Source organism: Cylas formicarius, unplaced genomic scaffold (assembly GCF_029955315.1).
Source record: "Cylas formicarius isolate icCylForm1 unplaced genomic scaffold, icCylForm1.1 PGA_scaffold_6__28_contigs__length_40554024, whole genome shotgun sequence".
In the NCBI taxonomy this organism is placed as follows: domain Eukaryota; kingdom Metazoa; phylum Arthropoda; class Insecta; order Coleoptera; family Brentidae; genus Cylas; species Cylas formicarius.
In genome coordinates this window covers 2,540,720-2,561,124 of record NW_026844347.1, presented here as the reverse complement: position 1 = coordinate 2,561,124, position 20,405 = coordinate 2,540,720, and the positions used below count along the sequence as shown (strand labels likewise).

Genomic DNA, 20,405 nt, shown 5'->3' with positions numbered 1-20,405 from the left:
GCTCATTATAGTCATTATTAAGTATCATACTTTATATACAATAGAAACTGCGGTCAATACTGGTGTTTCGAACTGTCTGAAAACGTGTGTAACACGACGTTTCGACTAAAAAGTATCACCTAGCCGTTATCAAGTAAAACAGTTTCATCGGGGACCTGCAGTTTATATTATTAAAAATTAATGTTATTGACATTTGTTATGGTCCGTGGACAAAAGATGAGCACTGAAAGTACATTAGTTTTACTTTTTTACCAAACTAAGATGTTCGTGAAACCTGATGAAGATACCTCCCAGTTTAAAGAATATACACCTGATCTATAAAATAATCTATAACCTTAATTTGCTTCAGTGTTTGTTTTAAACGTTTTAGATAAATTCATTCTCTTAAAAAAAATGAATTCCCTATATATTGTAACACGTATGGGTTAAAATTAGGTTTGTGGAATCAAACAATTTAAATCTTATAAAATGTAATCTAGCTTTAAATTCTTCAATACTAAAAAGTAGTCAACTTGCGTCAGCGAAATTTACAGTGCAGTAACGTGTGACTGTAAGATCAAAAACGTATTCTAATATAGCAGGAAGTGTTTATATCGACTAATTTAAATGGGGCTCTATATTTTTTAGCTTACCAGGGAATGGATATTTTTAGAATGTTCTTAAGCTAACTTTTTAGGGTTGTCGCAATATACTAACTTGCTAAAATTAGTCCATAATCATTCACCTTCAGCGAATTTATATGAAACTCTATTTTTGTTTAATGCTTAAAAAAATTATCAAATTAAAAAAGCGCAACAATGCGCAAAATTTAATCTAGACAACGCTTGAGTTACGAAGAAATTGATTGCAAGCGACAATGTTGAGTGAAACTACTTTACAGTACAGTCAGGGAAGAAGCCTATTAGGTAGATTAAAATTTGGCCAAATTAAATTTTAAAACAATTTTATTATGTTTATGTTGTGTTAATTCCTAATTTAAAATTTTAAAAATTAAATGAAACATTGTGAAAGTTGATCTAAAGGCTGTAGTCTGGTGTGTAGATATGTGCTGATGAGATGTTAGTAGTAGACATTGCCGAGTGATATTTAGTTTATTAAACTGATTTATCATCCCCTTTTTCTAGCCACTGTTTCAAAGAAGCTATTTGTCGTAGGACGCTGCTTTTTGAAGTGCCTCCAATCGTTTGATACTGCTCTACACTATTTTCGTAATTCCAAACCTTACCAATGTCTACATCAAAGTGGATACTGGAACAAAACAAATAGGAATTTTAATGAAAACGTCCGTCTCTTAGAAAATTGACAAGCACCCAATGAAAATCATTAAGTGAAACGTGTCCACAAAAAGTTAACAATTGTACTATTGGGTGATTCATTTGTAATGGCAAAGTCTAGGAAACGAACAGTCAGAGCAGTTTAAAAAAAAATCCTGGTGAGAAAGTCGACAGAAATTGATTTGGTCGTAAGAAAATGCATATGTACCACCTACCTTATGTTTTTAAGCTCTTCTAAAGTTAAATCGCAAATACTGACGTCCTTTTTTTCGGCTGCGGACACGACCTGTCCGGCGATATGATGCGCTTTTCTAAATGGCACGCCCTTTCTGACCAAATAATAGGCAACATCAGTAGCTAGCATCTCGTAGCTTAGCGTAGATCTACACTTTTCCTGATTGATTTTTAATGTCTCGAGCGTTCCAGTGGTTACCTTAAACATAATTTATTAATAAGATGTATTAAATGCAATTAAATGTATTGTTAAACCATGTACCTCCAAAATGGACTGAAGTTTATCAAATGTAGCGAACATGGCTTCCTTGTCACATTGTAAGTCTTTATTATACGTCGAAGGAAGACTTTTGAGTACCATCATAAAACTACAACACTAAACGCACACAACTTGTTTAAGTACAGGTTCAAATGCACATGTGGATGTTCATTGTCCTAATTTTTATCTGTCTATTGATGTGCAAATTAGGTACGGTACTCTTATTTAGGATGACGAACTAAGCAATTTGATAAATACCACGGCTTCACTTATTCAGTCAGAATCCTTCACTTTTGGTTGTTTTTATGTGAAAAGTTCAAAATTGGTTTTGCTTTTTTGGGACGGGGAAAGGGGAGGAGTTATTTTAAAGTTCGAAGCAACAATTTTGTTTACATTGTTCACTTTTATAGAATGAAGAGGAATACTAGTCAAAACTAACCAATAATTATTATTATTTTTTGTTAATTTGTTATTGACATATCAATCTAAAAGTCAGATTGACGACTGAAAAACATCTCCCCATATTTTTTACAATAATGGATATATTATTTATCTACTTAGGCAAACAGTCCACAATTATTGCTTAATTGATTAACAGAGTGTCATAACGGTTGAATAATGGTTGAATAATACAGTTTAGCAGGCACGCTTAGATTTTCATATTCATCTACACCCGATACGAAGTTTATTAGCAATTTTAAGAAAGCTATTACATAATGTTAATTGGTCAAGAACAGTGGTCGCCAACCTCTTCAATGTGTTAAAGAAAGAAAGAAAGAAAGTAGTACTTTATTATTAGCAGAATATGCTACTAAACATCAACAAATTTTAAAAAAATGTAAATAAAAATATAAGTATTAATAGTAAATTTAGCAAATAATAATAATAATAATAATAATAATAATAATGATAACAATAATAATAATAATACTTAACTACTTAATTATAGATTCACAGAACGACAAAGAATGCAAAATTTGTAGTATATATCTAGCTCAAGTTCAGATACATGTTTTTCAATTTTTTTAGAAAAATCTGCACATTGGGTGAGTTCTTAATATCGGAAGACAGCGCATTGAATAGCCTCAGATCATCATTGAAAATACTTTTTTGCATATGAGCTACTTTGTTAATTTTGGATTTTTTGTGGAATTGCTTATATGTAATATTATGACAATTAGATTTTTTTGTGGAATTTTCTCTGATTTTTGCAGTTTTTATTTTTAAAATTAAGATCGTTGTGAGAGCTATCAGAATTGCCTCCCCGAGCTACCGGTAGCTCGCGATCGGCAGGTTGGCGACCGCTGGTCTAGAACCTAAGAGCTAATCGTCTGCTGAAACTCCACTGGCAACTCTTCCACCGTAGAAGTGAGTCACTAGTCCACAGAGCAGCCCTCAGTGTTTTTGTAGCGAATTCAAAATGCCTAAATTGATGAATTTGCTTTAACGGCCTTCTTTAGTCTTACGGTACGAAAATACCGAAAATCTATTATGACTTTATTTTATCTCTTTTTGTGGGTCTTGTTGTTAGTGACATTATTATATTAAGTGGCTTACCTGACCAAACAGGCTGCCTCCTATACCTCTTATGAGCTCCAAGCTATCTGGGTTTCTTTTTTGGGGCATCAAACTGCTTCCTGTAGAAAATGACTCTGCGATCGTTACAAATTCAAATTCTCTGGAGCTGAATATGATTAAATCTTCTGCTAGCCGACTCAAATGGATGCCAAGCATTGAAGCCCAAAACAAAAATTCGGCTGAAAGATTGATTAACTAGCAATATGAACCTTATTTAAATATTTTTTAAAAATTCATACCTATAAAATCTCTATCACTAACGGCTTGCATACTGTTTTCTGTTATTCCATCGAACTTTAAGGATTTTGCGAGTGCGATCCTGTCGATGTCGAAAGGATTCCCAGCCAACGCCCCGCTGCCCAATGGCATGACATTTAACAATTTTATGTTATTTTCCAACCTGTCGAAGTCTGATTTTAAACTCCACGCGTGACTACAATGTGCCCATATAAAGTCGTATTAATATAATATAAGTACAACATTTTACTAAAATTAGATAAAGCAAGCCAAAAATGTAAAAACGGATAATTTGTTTTTTAACTATTAATTATGGAGGTAACAATAGAAAGAAGCCAATCAAAACTATTAATTATGGAGGTGGCAATAGGATGAAATTTTCAAACTATATATTAACAGAAATTGAATATTTGAATAGCAAATACAGCATATACAGTGTGGTCACTTAATAGAATTTCTTTACTAATTGCAAACAAACTAAAAATACTGTGTTACTCTGTAAATTTGGTGCTTGTTCGATAACCATTTAGGTGCATTTCTCGTATAGTGATTCAATGTCTAAGGACGTATACAGGTTATTATTATTACTGTTACTTCACTTTAATTTTTCTAAATTTTAAATTTGTGTTTAATAGCATATCAACAATTTGGTGATATCCTGAATGATCAAGAAGTTGTTTTGTATGTATGCTTGAATTTGAATAAAAGGGTTTAAATGCAAAAAAATCCAATTAACAAAAGTATTTTCTTAGTGTTTTAGATTAAGATTTAGATACTTATTTTCAATGTATTTTTGTTGCTATGTAATGAATTATAGATCAATATAAATAAGAAAAAGCTTCTATTACATAAAAAACGTTTCTTGTCTTGTCTCGCTATTTTCAACTGACTTCAAATGTTTATTATATGGGGAGTGTATGCTGGAAACCACTGGGTTTAAATGCCGTTATTGCAAATCAGGCTGTTAAAATTCTCTTAATTCAACTGGGGACAATTTTAGTGACGAAAAAAATCATTTGATGAACAAAATGATGTTATCGAACTTTATAAATTGTAAGACTCTAGAAAGCGGTTTATTGAATTTATGTAAGTGTTTAAAGGTTTTGCGAAAAACTGGAAATTCTGTATATCGGTATGGAATTCAATTCTCAATGTCCAACATAAAAAACTGTCTTGACATAATCATTTTTAATCCCAGTGGCGGTGTCTTAAATTTGTTAAAATCGGTTCTTTCACAAACTTTAAAACTAAACTAAACTAAAAATAACTTAATTGCGGGTAGCTTTCTATTATTTTGTTTTTTGACTCAAACAAATTTTAATGTTGAAGAAAACGTTGGTATTGTACCTTAACAGATAGTGACTCCATCTTACGGGCTGAGCCCTCTGGAGGTGAGTATAGCCAGGCATAATGATATCGATTTCTTGAACGGACTTCATCGCAATCACTTTAATAAGTTTAGTGATTTTTTTGCCCAGTATTTGTAAGTTGGTTCTCAACCATAGTTTCATGTCGGTGACGACTTGATCGTTTCTGCTTCTACCGACGTGTAATTTTGTAGCAGATTCTCCAATAAGTTCCTAAATTAAAAATTTGACGACTTATATATATTAAAGTAATCATGACGGTATACTTTGAGTCGTCTTTCATTGGCGGAGTGTATGTCCTCATCGTTTTCGATAATAAACTCGTTTTTGAACCATTCTAAATTTATTTCTTCCAAACCTTTACAAATTGCTTCACTTTCAGTCTTTGTTAACAGATTGACCTTTTCGAGGGCCTTGGCATACGCTTTACTTCCCTCCACGTCTTCACGGTACATCCTTTTGTCGGTGCTTATGGAACAATTAAGTTTTTCTAGATTGGGATCTGTTTTTCCGGCGAATCTACCTCCCCATAGTTTGCTATTCTCCTAGATGCGAAAATGTTATAAGTAGTAATTTTAATAATAAGTACTATAATTTATATTTACAAGCCGTTTTTTGTATTACACTGTGATTGACGTTTGGAATCTTAAAAGTTTAAATTCCACTTTATCAGATCTACATGATTACAGAATTCGAATATTATTTACTCAAAATTTTAAGTGTATATATTATACCTAATTAATTTTTATTTATTATTATTGCACAAATTCTCTACTTAAATAAAATATGTTTAATAAATTTAATAAACGATTGATAGAATAATAACAGATTATCGGATTACTTAATTTCGTACCATTCAAAAAAAAAAATTTACTAGTTGCCATTCAACCTATTCGTATACGGTTCCGAGCGGTTCTGCTATTGTTGTCTCATTTTAACTGTGTACGTTAGACAGAGAGATATGTATTATTTTATATAAACAACGGAACAAACACAAGTTTAAATTGTTATATTGTTTATTTAATTTGTACAATTGATCATTAAAAAATTTATGCAACGAGCAGCGCAGCGAGTGTTTAATAAACGACGACTTAAAAGTTTACCGAACGTGTTGCATACTCTACCTTTTCTACTCCCGTCTGTACTTATCTTAACTAATATTCAAAATCTATATTAATTTACTTTGCCACAAAGCAAAATAGTTTTTAAAAATGTTTAATAAATATAAATCAATCATAATAAAAAATCACAATAAAAACCGGTTAAAATAGGCGATAACAACTTAAAGATAAACATTTTCGAATATTTCGTTCGTAACAATTACACCGGTGTTATAAGTCACGTTTAATATCGTCGTTAAAAATAAAAATCAATATTATTTAACTATGGGTGAAAATCTTTCAAGAATTACTGCAGTAACTAGATCACTTTCTTGTAAATTTCCCGTTAAAAGTTCAATATAATGTTTGAATTCCAATTTTTGGCGTTTGAAATTATTTTTTGTTGATGCGTGATAACTAGACCATGCTACTTTTTACAAAACTTCTGGATTCCTCCTGTGTCGGTTTTTGATAAGTTGAACTTGCTGACGTTTCGCCAATCATCCTGTTAGCTTCTTCTTTGAAAAATTAGACCATGCTACTTACTGCATCTACTACAAAAATTAAACTAAATGGAGTTACTTACTGTAGCGGCATCCTTATCACTTTTCATAGTTACTTCTCTCAAAAAAAAAGTATAAACCAGCCAAGTGAGTCTGGAACAAATTAATACAATGTTGAGATATTAAATCGGCATTATCATGAAACACTGCGTCAGACTTATCGCAGAGGTTAAATAGATAACATTAAAAAGTAGATATTAATACACTGAAAGACTGCCACTGATTGCCATTAAAATTAAGGTTGCTAGTAACTTTCATTTTTCGGTTATGATATCCATTAATATTAAATTAGTCAAACGTAATATCTTAGACTCCATTAACACAATGGCAATAAAACGGGAACTCTCACTTTTTAATTTCTTACCTTTTGTATATTTTATTGTATTTTCAAAAAAATGCCTAATGATATACATTATATAGCTTGAATTCATGTCGGTCCTTTTGCTAACTTCGTTATTATTGAAGTTACTATTAGCCGATTAACGTAGTTGTTGAGAGAAAAACAATCAAACATTGCCTTTTACTATTTCACTTTCACTGTACGTCTATAGATGCTACGTACTCGTTCGTTTTGATAATACCGAAGATACTTAGATGGCGGTAACGAGTCTAAATACTTTTAAATTCGATGACGTTGTCTTTTTATAAACTGTAAATCACATGCTATCAAAATGCCTATATGATATAGATGCATAGATGCAGATTTTGCAACTTCAAATGTACTTGTAGTACACTCTTAAAATGCTAATAAAAAATGGCTGCTGCACTAGTAGCTGAAAACTTTGGTATGAATACCAATAGACCACGTCCCAATAACCCGGAATATAGCAGTGATTAATGAAGAAGTTATTCAAAACTGCAAAAATCCAGTATGGTGTAAGAAAAATTAAAACAATGATGGTACGAAGATTAAATCAAAAACTGGAAATTTCCGATTTTATGTCTAATTTGCGAAAATAATAAGAATAATTTCAATTTTTGAACAGAATACCGGTTCCGATAGTTGAATTTGATACATCCGGTATACATAGGTATAGAGGGCGTTCTCCAAAATCGAATAGCATTGTCGAAAAGGTGTACTTATTTTGAATAAGTCACTTTTTTTAACTATTGGACACCACGTGTCTGTCCGGACTTACGTTTATATGAACTTTTTTTGGATGACGAATCTGCAGCAGAGCGTTTTTTGAAACACCATGAATATTTTCTATTTCCAGATGCTATGGAAAGTGCTGAATCATGAAAATAATTAAATTTCTCTCAACTATTTTAGTCAAAAATCTGAAATTTTGGATACAACTTCTGAATAGGTTGCGGTGTTATAACGAGATTGAAGTAATCGTATACAGGGTGTTTAAAATTTTTGCACGTTATGCAATTGTGTAATAAGATATTAGTTGAAACTAAAAGCAAAAACCAGAATAATACAATTTAAGTAAATAGAACGGTTTTTATTACATAATATGTTTGACATAAATTTGATAAGAACTATATATTATTGATACTTGAGATAATGGAAAGCCAAACTGAATTTTATACGTTTGTGGATTTAAAAATCCATACCCGAAATCACACAAATAAAGAACTCAAAAGTATTGGTAGAATGGTGAGTAAAGTCAAGGAAATAATATTTAATTATACCAGTATCAGTACAATTAAAGATAATAACGCTGGGGAACCTAAATCAGCACTTTTCATATTTACCAGTAGGTAGGCGAGAAATTCGCCTTATAATTGAGCTTTTTAAAATTTCCACTATCGGCGCCGTGTTCTGAGTTGTAACTAAGTAACACTTTCTTATGATAATAAATATTAAATTCAAATACTTGAGAGCTCTATATGTTTCACAAAATATAACATTGAAAGTGTGGTGAATGTTCAATATTCAATATTCAATCCAATATTCATGGATATTCAATATGCGCATGCGCGACTTTTTGCAAAATCGCCAACCATGACTTTTAACAAGTTCAACAAGTCATGTCAAATGTCAAATTGTCTAGAGGAGTACTTTCTGAAAATGTTCAGGGCAAAACGATGCCAGCAAGTGCATGCCCCTTATACTATAATTTCGAGACGGGTGAAGGCATTAAATTCAAAATTATTGTGAAATATTCGAAATCGATATTAGCTGTAGTTTTATATTAACCAAGAGTACGCTTTTTGATTCTATAGCAGAAAATAAAGAACTTTAGGAAATAATGAAGGAACATCATCACAACATCTTAATTATGTTTCAATGCAATAGCATATGCCATGTAGAGATTGGTAAATATGGAACATTACTATTTTTGCTTACTAACTCTATTTTTTTTCTCAAAGGAATTATTAACAAAAGTAAAGTTCAAATCTTCTTTTATTTAAGGTCAAACCTTGCCTCCCTTAGGTACGTTAGTTGGCTCGGAAAATAAAAGAAAGTAAAATCAGAGGGATTATTTATTTATTTTTAAAATGAACATCACATGACCAGTAAAGCAACGTACAATCACATTTGGCAGATTATTGTTACAAAATATATAAATTATTGTAAAAAAGAAAAAAACTCTTTAAAGCATTAAAAAAGCACATTAAATAGGTTGGTAGAGGAAATAAATGGAATTTTTACACAACCGTATAATAAAAAAAACAAGATTACTGATTAATGACCAATTAATCATTTAGGAACTTACTTAACTAGTACGAAGAACATACAATTACATGTTGACATTATCCGTTACATACTTATAATTATTAAACAACGTTATTGTGCTGGCGTAACTAGTGAAGAATCGATATTTTTCTAATGTCTTTTCAGTACCTCTGCTCGATGACATCTCTTGATGTTTCTGGAACGAAAAAGGCAAGTCAAATTTGCGTGCATTATATAGTTTGAAAATGGTACCCATAGCATTCTTGTGTTAGTGAAGCAATTTTTGTAACGCCAAAACAGTACGATATGATTTTTTGTTAATATTCATTTACCGTAAAGATTGACATCAGTATCTACGGATTCATGCTATGTATGTGTTAACTAAAATCCAGTCTACGGAAATTATACTTGACCATTTTTTTTAACCTGAACCTGTGTGGATACGCCTCGATTCATTATTTTTTAACAATTTCTATCAAAAGTCTATCTAATCAGTTAGTACCATTATTTTATATCCAAAAGCTTCATACCAACAGCTTTAACCAAACGCATTATAACTACATCAGTAATTTAAAATATATGCGCCCAAATTCTACAACAGATACTGATCGTCAATCTCTACCTAACGTGTAATCACATCACGAGCACAAACACGGGCATTCTTCCTCGCGCACCGACGCATGCGCACCGCGCCATCTAGTGTTACAAGCTGGTACGTACGCAGTAGAGACGCGGTGCTGTGTTACCCCAGAATCTTTAGTAGGGTCGAGTCGCTGAGAAGGTTGGTAGCTTCTGCTGCTGATGGAGCGAGAGGAACTTACTGCACCTAGAGCACATTCCAAAATATTCTGGTAAGTATATAGGAAATTAGAAAAATATTTATGCCTTGTCGAGGTTCTTTAATTATCGTACTAAATTGTAAGTTAATATCCCTTAACTGGTAAAATCAACACGGTGTCATGCCAGTCAATAGCCGCATCAATCGACGTCGCTTAGTCGGTGCCTGGCGGGCAAGTCTATAGCGTGCACAGTTGTGGTAATGCGTAGCGTTGGGGTCAACACTGACCCCAATATACCATTTACGTTAGTATTTCTCATCAAACATGGCGTGCAAATTTTTAACTGATTAAGAGCTTGAAGAGTATCTGGAGATTTCGAAGACTCAGATAGCGATCTGTCTGATGCTGAAAGCGAACACACAAACCACGACACTGAATCCGAACAAGAATTGTCAGATGTCCCTATCTGGCGACGAATCCAATGAATAAATCTCCTCATCTGATTATTTCTATAGATATAAATGGTCTAGTAATCCGCCAAAGCATGGTCGTCGAACTCCCGCACATAATATAATCACCTTCAGGGTGTGAGATGGCCAGCAAGACTAACTAACACAACCAGTTCCCTTGAGGCTTGGCAACTCTTATTCACAGATGATATTCTAGAAGCCATTTTGGAGCATACTAAAGTAAATATTGCAGAATTGAGTGCCAAATATCACAGTAAAAATGTTACGTACGTTATTGATCTAAGTATGCCTGAACTCAAGGCATTTTTGGGTTTTTAAATCTGGGAGAGAAGACGCAGAGTCTCTCGTGTTGCGGGCGGAACGAGTACAGACATCTTCCAAGCTACCATGACTCTAAAGCGTTTTTTATTTATATTATCCTCAATACGATTTGACCATGCTGATACTGGAGCAGACTTAATTACTACATCTGGCGACACAGCTGCAATTTCTGAAGTGTTTACAAGTTTTTTTAAAAATTGCCCAGAATGTTCAGAATTTTCAATTGTTGATGAAATGCTGGTGCTGTTCAGCGGAAAATGCAAATTTAGGATGTATATAAAGAGTAAACCTGCAAAATATGGGTTAATGTGCCTATGTGATGCTAAAACTCATTATCTTATCAATGCGTTCATTTATAGTGGCAATAATGTTCTAAGAAGAAACCCAAAGAAATTATCACTTCCCACTTTAAACGTGTTAGATCTTGTTTCATCGATTGAAAATACAAATAGAAATATTAATTAATCATTAATTAAATATTAATTAGTGTTTGAACTTAAGTTGAGAGGTCTAATGTACGTCGGTACTATGAAAAAAAAAAGAGACATTCCGGCACATTTCCTGCCCAACAAAAATCGCTCTACACAATCAATATTTGGTTTTACTGGGGACAGAGCACTAGTTTCCGGTGTTCCAAAACCAAACAGTGCAATGTGCATGCAATAGTGATGACGTCAATAGAGGATCAAATTGACCAGAAACAAATGAATTTTATAACTCTACAAAATCAGGTGAGGACAGTTTGGATCAAAAATGTGCAAGTTATTCTTGTAGCAGAAGGAGTCGAAGATGGCCTCTAAAAGTTCTTTTTGCTATGCTAAATATCTGGATAGTAAACTCCTGTACACGATATATAACTGCGAAATTAGAAAATAAGATTAGCAGAAAAAATTTTAATGTATTACTTGGAAAAGCCCTGATACAAGAACATTTACCAGAACAGATCTCACTGAATATCCCTAGGGAAATAAAAAACATACTAAGAAATAGCAGAACAAAGTCGACCCGACGCCACTGATTTGCAACCTCCTCCTCAAAAAAGATTAAGATGCTCTCTATATCCATGATCAAAACATATGATCAAAAGATAGAAAGTCTCCAATGACGTGTTCGAAATGTGGAAAACCCCTTTGCAAGCAACAGTCTGAACAGAGATTTGTCTATAACGTCTGCACTACATCATCGGAAATGTAAGAGAGAACGTCACTGCCATTTATCACGTTTTTCTTTATTACAGCTGCTCCGATGAGGACTAAAGAACCATTATTACGTGGATTTGGAAGAGGGAAAATGTTAGTTAGTGCCAATTTTGCGGAAGCCTGTAAATATTTTGTTTATTTTCTTGTATTGTAATAATGTCTTTTATTTTTTTACTAAATAAGTACTTTATAATTTTGTACGGTATTATAACAGTTTTTTCAATATTATGTTACCTTATTTCGTAAAAAAAACATATTTCGACTTTTCATTTCCTCGTACATCAATTTTAAATTGGGGTCACCAACGACCCCGTAATACCAGTTACGTTATAAAAAATTTGTATACCAGTTGAGTTATTAATATCGGTTTAAGTATCCAGGCAATAGACATCCTGTTGCAGGTCTTCTACCTTCCAAAGAAAAAACGAAGTAGAGAATACTACATTAGCGGGTCATTTTTACAATGTAGATATTTGATTCAATAAAATTTGGGTCAGACGTAAATATTTTAGACGGGCTAAAATATTTGACCTAGTAGTGGCAGATTAGTAAAATATATCGACTAGCGAGCGAACTCGGGAATTACGCGAAACGCCGCTCCCTAAGCAGCTAGTCGGACAACTAAACCGAAGAACGCGGAAATGTAAAAAGACATTATGTAAGTGAGTAGTGTGTGTAGTTAAGTTCTACTCGGAGTTTAATTTCGAAGTTGACGAACCCTAATACTAATTTTCCAATGCTTGAAGTGGCATCGGCTATACTCGTTTCGGAATGAGTGGGAAAAAAAGTAATCAACTTTTGCATTGTAAGCTAGCCTTTATATTCACAATTTTTCATTGGTACATTCCATTTAGCTAGTAAATAAATTGAATATGAGGGCCCTTACTTATACTGAAAACACACATATTTTGGTAACCAATGTAAAAAAATTTCCAGGATCAATTTTTTTTCTATGCTCTTACGAGACAGAATATTTTAAAAAATGCGCACATGTTGAATATTCATGACATGCCCGCCGTTTATAATTTGGCAGTTTTGCTTTTGTCGGTGACATTATTCCCGCAGTATTTTCTCAAATGAGTAAAAAAATGAGTAAGAAAATATCCGCCTGAAGTGCAGTAATTCTACCGCCATTTGTCTAGTCCAAACCTACCGCTAGTAAGTAGTTTGAAATGTCCTATATATTTTGCAAAAACGAAATTGTTAGTAGGTTTGTTAATAAATACAACGGAGCATCACAGTTCGCGATAATTGGGAGAGCAAGCAAACTTATCATACCTACCTCTGTTAGCATCATCTCGTGGATGATTTCTAAGCTTCGAATCTTCGACTTTATGCCTCAACCTATCCCTTGAACCGCTCTCCGAAGTGCTTCTTATAGATGACATTCCAGTCTTGCGTTTAATTTCGGGCAGAACGCCAATTACTCTACAAAATGTTAAGTAATGTGAAGCAGCGCATGACACTAAAATTAATATCGGCAGCAGAATTCTTCAGTTTATCTTGTCGCTTACCTTTCATCTATACCACCGATAGCGTCCTTCTTCCTAATAGGTTTTTTCAATTCCAAACCATTGCTTATAGTGAACTGAGAAGCTTTAGTTTTCTTAATTAACCTCGGTTTCCTGACCGGCGCTTCCGATTTGGCAGGCAAATCCTCCGACGAGCTTCCGTGGCTTTGCAAGAGGGCTTCTCTGCTGCACGCCCGTTGCAGTCTCCTTGCTTTCGTAGAGGCTTTTACGGAACTCGAATCGCTGGATGCTTTTTTCTTAACGGATGGATCTTGCGCAACTTTAACTTGATTCTCTCTGGTTTGCTTTGACCTCTCTTTGCTTAAACTCTCCACGGACGACGTAGAAGACGTTCTTCGGACGCGAACTTTCGCGGCACTTGCCAGAGTCGGTTTCGTTGCCCTGGATTGCAACGGTTGAGGGTTGCTTCTCCACGACTTTGTTTCAGATATGGTGTCTAGAGGGGGCTTGACTTCCTCGTCCGAGCTTAACCTATTTGGACCGTCTTCGTTGGTGTACCCGTTGACAACTTGTAAGATTTGGTCCGCAGCTTTTGTCAGCTCGTCTAAGATGCTGCTGTCGAATTCTCTGGAGGCTGAGTATTTGCCTTTCGCTTTCTTCGGATTCGTTCTTAAATTTTCGTAGATTGGTGAACCGGGTTTCTGATTTACTCTTCTGATTCTGGCCGGAAGAGCCGGTGGAGATTTATTGTAGTGCCGAATTAGGTCAGGTTTCTCGAGAACTTTACTTTTGCTGGAGGTCGAAGCCTCGTTCGAAGACTTCGTATTCACTTTGACCCCGAAATAAGTCATTTCAGATTGTTTAGGTTGCCTTAAAACTATGTTTTCGTTAGTGTGTATCCTTTCTAGTTTATTGTCTGCGTTTTTAAAGTCTTTCGTTGGAGATCGTCGTCCCGATGTTTTGTTCGTTGAATTTTCGTGTTTGCTAGTCACGCTTCGGCCAACTAAAGATGAACTAGACAGGTGATCTACCGTGCACGAGGGTTTTAGGAATGAGACGGAGGTAAGTGCTGGTTTTCTCGCTGTTATTGGTGAATACACTCGCCTTCTAGGCGAAGGACTGCGCTTGTTGGAGAGCAAATTGCTAAATTCGGTTCTTCGCGAATGAGGAGATTGGGATTGTAATCTGTTCACTAAAAAATAATAAGGATATTTTAGCAAAAGTAAAATCGGTTTTGGTGTTGATTAAAGATCACATTTTTTTGATGGCTTGAAAAATGTTTTTTATTATTTAAGTGGATGGACCATTAGAAAATCGCAATCTTCAGCGTCCATTTCCGTCGAGTATCTATTAAGTTGATGCAACTTGCAAAATAGAACTAAATACTATATTTATTAAAATATACTAAAATCGAATGAACGAAAAAATATACGGGGTACTTAAAATTACAGCAATTGTGACTAAAAGTAATTCCAGATATAATTACTCAATGTTAATTGTTTTAGATTCTCTAACAATTTTTTTATTGTAAAACTTTTATTTGTAGTAGTCAAATTTTATATTTTTCGTAAAGTTCGTTTAGGCAAAGTTTATATTGCAGGATGTTTATTAAGTACTTGTACAAATTACCAACAGTTAAAAAAAAAGTGTAATCTAAAAAGTATAATGAACAAACTCTTGACGATGTGTTCAGAGGAGACCATGAGTAAAGAAGTAAAAATTCTATACATAATTCTTGTATAAAACTATATCTAAATTGCTTTGAGATATTCACTATTTTCTAATTTATATATTGTGTATAAATTAAGAACTAAGACATTGGCAATTGCAAAACCTAAAATAATGTTTCAAAATCAGATCCTTTATAATTTGTTTGACTTAAGAAAGCTAACAATTTGAAGAAGCTGAAGCAGTGTTTATATTGAAACCCTCGATCACACCTATATCTTAAATATTTTCTTTTCACAGGCCGGCTGAATACGTGCATTTTTTTTGTACATTGTACCTGTTCCTGTACATTGTACAATTTGGATAAGTATTAACAAAACTTGGTGCAACAAAAAACAATTTGAGTCAAATTGAAGAAAACAGGAAACACTTTTTTACACAAAAAATTAAGGTAACATTTGTATATCAAGACTTGTACAAGCGCTTAATGAATACCCTGTATACCGATCCCTTGCCGGTTAGACCAAAAACCAGAAAATATGTAATTCTTAAGAGAACCGTCGTGGTTTGAAGTTGTACTTTCTAACTGACTAGTCGTTAATACCTTTTCTAGTGCTAGATTTCTCTAGACCGACTGTAGACTTAATTTCCCGATTAACACTTTTATCGTCGGAACACTCTCTGCGAGTTCTCATCTTGCTCCAGCTTCCCGATACCACGCTTTTGCAACCGTTTTCTTCCATCTTTGACACTTCCCTCTCCTCGATCCTACTCATGAGCCGCTGAACTTCTTTGTCGGCATCGCTATCGCTCGGAATATCTTCATAGAGTTTTTTAAGAGCCTCTAATTGTTCCGGAACTCTGTTCGAAGAGTTTAAACGGAAAGGAACTTCATCTGATCTACCGTTAACTTTAATAACGTTTGACTTGAATTGTTGAGCGATTTCGTCGTTGACTTCCTTTTGGTATTTCAACGTACTAAGAACTAAAGGCGTTGACTTGAAGCTATCGTTTTGAGATCTTCGATATTTGGCATAGGTAAAAGCGGCAGGAACTTGGTTCTGAGGCGACGGAGTTAGGTCGATTGTTATCTTCGTCGTTGTAGTTTTGTCGTCGTTGTCTTCGGTAGTTGTTTTCGTGCGTACCGTGTGTTTCGAAACGGAATTTTCTCGTCCAACTCGGACTATTAATCCCTTGTTTACGATTTGTTTGGGCACTGGAATGATTCCTTTGCTGTATCAGGAGGCAAAGTTTAAGTTCGACGTTTGAAAAATATTTTATTCCAATGGCTAAACTGCCACACATTTGAAACTAGTAATCAACATTTGTGCAACATTTAAAAAAATATCTGAAATTCGAAGAGTACATCGATATAAGTACCTAAAAGCTCATTTTATCAGCGATCATTATGTTTTTGAAAAAGTTTTCTATATTCTGTAATTTTTATTACATAGGTTGGTGCAGTTTTTGCAAATTTATAAAGGATATGCTTTAAAAATCGAAGCGAATTTTGATATCTTTACCAGTTTTTCAGATGCAAATTTGTTTTAAAAAACTTCCACTAATTTTAACTTTTTTGACGATAAACCTCACCAATTAGTGGGACCTATTTATTTTAATCCTATTAGTTAAATTTGGTTTGCTTACACTCTGCGAAGTGACTAGAAAACAACTAAGATTTTGCAATTTTTTTCCTGCGATTTTAGAAGAATTGTGAATTATATCCGTACTCAATTTTTGTTTTGGTTTTAAATTTTTTTTTTTTAATTATCCCCATTTAATTTACGATATAAACAATAAAATAACGAGTAATCTTGACTGACCTTGCATATCCTGATGATGAGGTTTTGGTTAAAAAAGAACTACGATTCTTGTAAGTCGCAAAAATCAAAAGAAGTACCTATAAAATAACGAGTAATCTTGACTGACCTTGTATATCCTGATGATGAGGTTTTGGTTAGAAAGGAACTACCATTCTTGTAAGCCGCAAAAATCAAAAGAAGTACGTATAGAATTGATTAAATATGGTCCAGACAATTTTCTTCAGCTACTGGCTATGCTGTGCTGGCTTTGACTTATTCTTGAGAAGAGCTACCTACCCAATGAAAATCTGCATATAGCAGGAGGCAGTTTCTTGAAAGGACGCTATATGTCAGAGTCGTTTTCGTACTCGTCGTTCTTGAATCAAGAGCGAGACAAGTTATCTATTTAAAAATAAGAACCGTTTGGAACACAATATGTTAGTAAATGTTAGAAGACAAGAAAGAGGAGCTTAAAAAATATTGGACCAAAAGTAACAAAACCTGGAATTCTGAGAAAAAAAATGAACCAATGTATACTTCAATTGTAGAGTATAAAAGTTGAACCTGAATTTTGCAGATAATCAAGTAATATTTGCAGAAGATGAGGATGATATTTACAAGATGTTTGTTATGTGTTAACAACGCATCTATCAAAATAAATACAAAGTAAGCGAAGTATTTGGAACTGATAAGCATAAGACTTACAGCTAGTATAAGCATTACAAATGATTGTCGGAGTACAAAACAAACAGCACCTAGAATTGGATAAAGTTATACAGCAATACACTAAATATTAATTAACGCGGTGCAAAACATGCATTGAAGTCAGAGAAAATAGTACTGACATCTTGACATGTTGAAATGATGAATGATTAATAATCGTTAAACCGACCAATCGCATCAAAAGAAGGTCGTGAAGCCAAGAAGTAAAGGATATATGATAGAGGACTACAAGCAGGTAACTGAATAGTTCGCAAGAATGGGAAGCTTGGATACACAAACTACATTGTATAAAATTAATTTATAAAATGGGCACTTTTTTGTACAAATTGACTGAAAAACTGGTAAATATATAATAATAATAATAATAATAATAATAATAATAATAATAATATCATAATAATAAAGTATAGTATACAAAAAACATATCGGTAGTGGATAAAATGAGCCAGCTTACAATTAAATTTTTATTCAACGACCTCTTTTAATTTTGCAGATATAAATTTTTGGAAGCCGTCTGTTTCGAATGTTCAATACTTTATATCTGTGAATTTTCAAGTTTTCAAACGTCGAACTCGATCACGGAATAATGCGAAAAAAATACAATGGAATTTTTAAATTTTTGGTTTTGTTGTATAAATGTTATGGTTACATTTCAAGATAATTTTCAAATTGCCCGGGTCATCCAAAAAATGGTAAGAGTAAGGTATTTTTCTTTTCATGCTAAATATCACAGGTCATCTAATGTTTATCTATCAAATAAGGAGACTTTGCAGCGAAACTAACTTTAGAAACTAAAGCAGGAAAGTAAAAAGTGATATGACATTTGTAAATCACTAAATATATCAAAAATTAGATTATTTATGTGAAAACGCTCTATATGACCCTGTATTATTCGATAGGTTTTCAGTTTAAATTAAATAAGTTCTAAAAATACTATTTTATGCGATATAACAAAAGTTATATCACTTATTACCGACAATTTCTTGTATCATAATTTTTATAAAACAATTTTAAAAAGTAACCGCATTTGACCACGCTAACGCAAAGGTGGAATTTTGTGAAAGGCTTGTATTTTGTTAGCAAAATTCCGTTCCGTGGGTTGACATATAAATTCGCTTAGGTGTAATATCTCTTGAATAAATAAAGAACAACAGAAAAACTTAATTTATTTTGTTGTAAAATTTGTTCGTCGAACCTTATAACGTATGGAAGATAGTTTTAAGGAAAAATTGGCAGTGTTGGGATTATTACAGAATATTCAAGACTTGATGGCAATTGTGTATGAAACACTATAGCCCCGTTAATGTTCATAAGTAGATATTCGAATATCAAAACGTTATTGATAAAGGTGGCAAAAATTCACAGTGATTATTGCAGACGAAAATCATCGTTCAAAAGATGTTATCGATTTTTTCAGCTTTTGTTAATACATGTCATTGCAGTTCATGCCTGTGATCATATTTTAGGCTTCTTGTCAAAACTAACAAAAATATATTAACCATATTTTTTAAATTACTTTACTACTATCATCATACTCCAGCAGTGGCAGTTTTCAGCGCACTCCGCGCGAAGGGGATTTATTGGTCATCTTATATCAGAGGAAGTTGTTTTAAGGTTTGAAATATTATTGAAGCAGAAGCGTTTAAACTCTAAAACTTTTTATGAACGATTTTTACAGGCAGTGATAACATGTATCGAATATTTTTATCCACAAAAATATATTATTAAAATACTACCAAAGCATTAAATCTCTGTTCTTATGAAGTTCGAGTAGCTAATTGGGTAAAAAATAAAAATTAGAAGTTAGAGGAATGACAGAAGAACGGATAGCATCAACTTGTTTGCTGTTCTTTATTTATTTTCGGTGCTTTTTTATATAAACATATTATTAACAGGCCAAGTTAGTTTTATTTTTCGCCTCTATATTGGAAATATATATTTTTTTATACAAAAATTTTGAGATGTTTTTGCTTTAGGATTTTGTATTCAGAAAGTACTGTACAGAAGAAATATTACAAATATCCAAGTAAAATATAAAGCCAAAAAAATCTCGTAGCCGTCGAATTCAAAAGTGCTGTGAACTTATTTTGTTTAAAATGTTTGCCGTAGAAAACAGAAAATTTAAATTAAATACATAACGCTGAAGTTAACTAAACTAATCAAGTCATCCTAAAATGTTGTCAAAAGTCAGAAGTTGTATTTTTGTTCGGGGGTGTAATTACAAATATCCCTATTTTCTTGACTTTTGAATACGTTGGCTACAGATAATCGTTTATACTGGAGGTTAATCTACAAAAACAAACTACTCTATAGGCGAAGAGAGGCAAGCAAAAGATTCTTTGAGCAATAGATAATTCTAATGACAAGTTAATTAAATTAACACGAAGCATATTTTGCAATGTAGTATTAAAAGTCGGATTTTATATTATTTTCCGCACTTATTTTCATCTACTTATTACCTATATTATTTTTTTTACTGAAATATTTGCACTTTGTAAATACGATAATAAATTGTTTTTTTTTTATTTCATTGTGCAGAAAAAAGATTATATGTAAAACAGTGCCTGTGCTGACAATTTATTTATTCTCATTTATAATTTCAATTATTTAATAAAGTAACTATAAAAGGGATTTGATCACTATGATTGAGTTCTATTTTACAAATTGCAGAAAAGCATAATAAGATACATGCGCACAAACTATACCACGTGCCCATTATTTAATCAACTG

The 20,405-nt window shown here is 33.1% G+C and overlaps 2 protein-coding genes across 4 annotated transcripts in view; both read right to left on the bottom strand.

The window, feature by feature from the left end:
• Positions 1 to 966: 966 nt before the first annotated feature.
• LOC132703269 (argininosuccinate lyase) lies at positions 967 to 7,131 on the bottom strand. The gene is made up of 9 exons (XM_060672419.1): positions 6,977 to 7,131; positions 6,636 to 6,705; positions 5,216 to 5,494; positions 4,930 to 5,162; positions 3,585 to 3,778; positions 3,325 to 3,524; positions 1,771 to 1,884; positions 1,490 to 1,707; positions 967 to 1,248 (listed from the first exon to the last, which is right to left on the bottom strand). The coding sequence occupies exons 2-9, from the start codon at positions 6,660 to 6,662 to the stop codon at positions 1,095 to 1,097; spliced, it is 1,419 nt and encodes a 472-aa protein (XP_060528402.1). The 5' UTR covers positions 6,663 to 6,705; positions 6,977 to 7,131; the 3' UTR covers positions 967 to 1,094.
• Positions 7,132 to 9,044: 1,913 nt separating this feature from the next.
• Positions 9,045 to 20,405, bottom strand: part of LOC132702829 (uncharacterized) — an 85,522-nt gene continuing 74,161 nt past the window's right edge. Inside the window, exons 5-9 of one of the 3 annotated variants that reach the window (XM_060671637.1) lie at positions 15,755 to 16,366; positions 13,525 to 14,674; positions 13,293 to 13,438; positions 9,962 to 10,067; positions 9,045 to 9,437 (exon numbers count right to left, since the gene is read on the bottom strand). In XM_060671637.1, the coding sequence (XP_060527620.1) occupies positions 9,392 to 9,437; positions 9,962 to 10,067; positions 13,293 to 13,438; positions 13,525 to 14,674; positions 15,755 to 16,366 (2,060 nt within the window). In that variant the 3' untranslated portion in view covers positions 9,045 to 9,391. The remainder of the gene's footprint in view (positions 9,438 to 9,961; positions 10,068 to 13,292; positions 13,439 to 13,524; positions 14,675 to 15,754; positions 16,367 to 20,405) is intronic. The other 2 variants (XM_060671638.1, XM_060671639.1) reach the window with 2 other exon arrangements.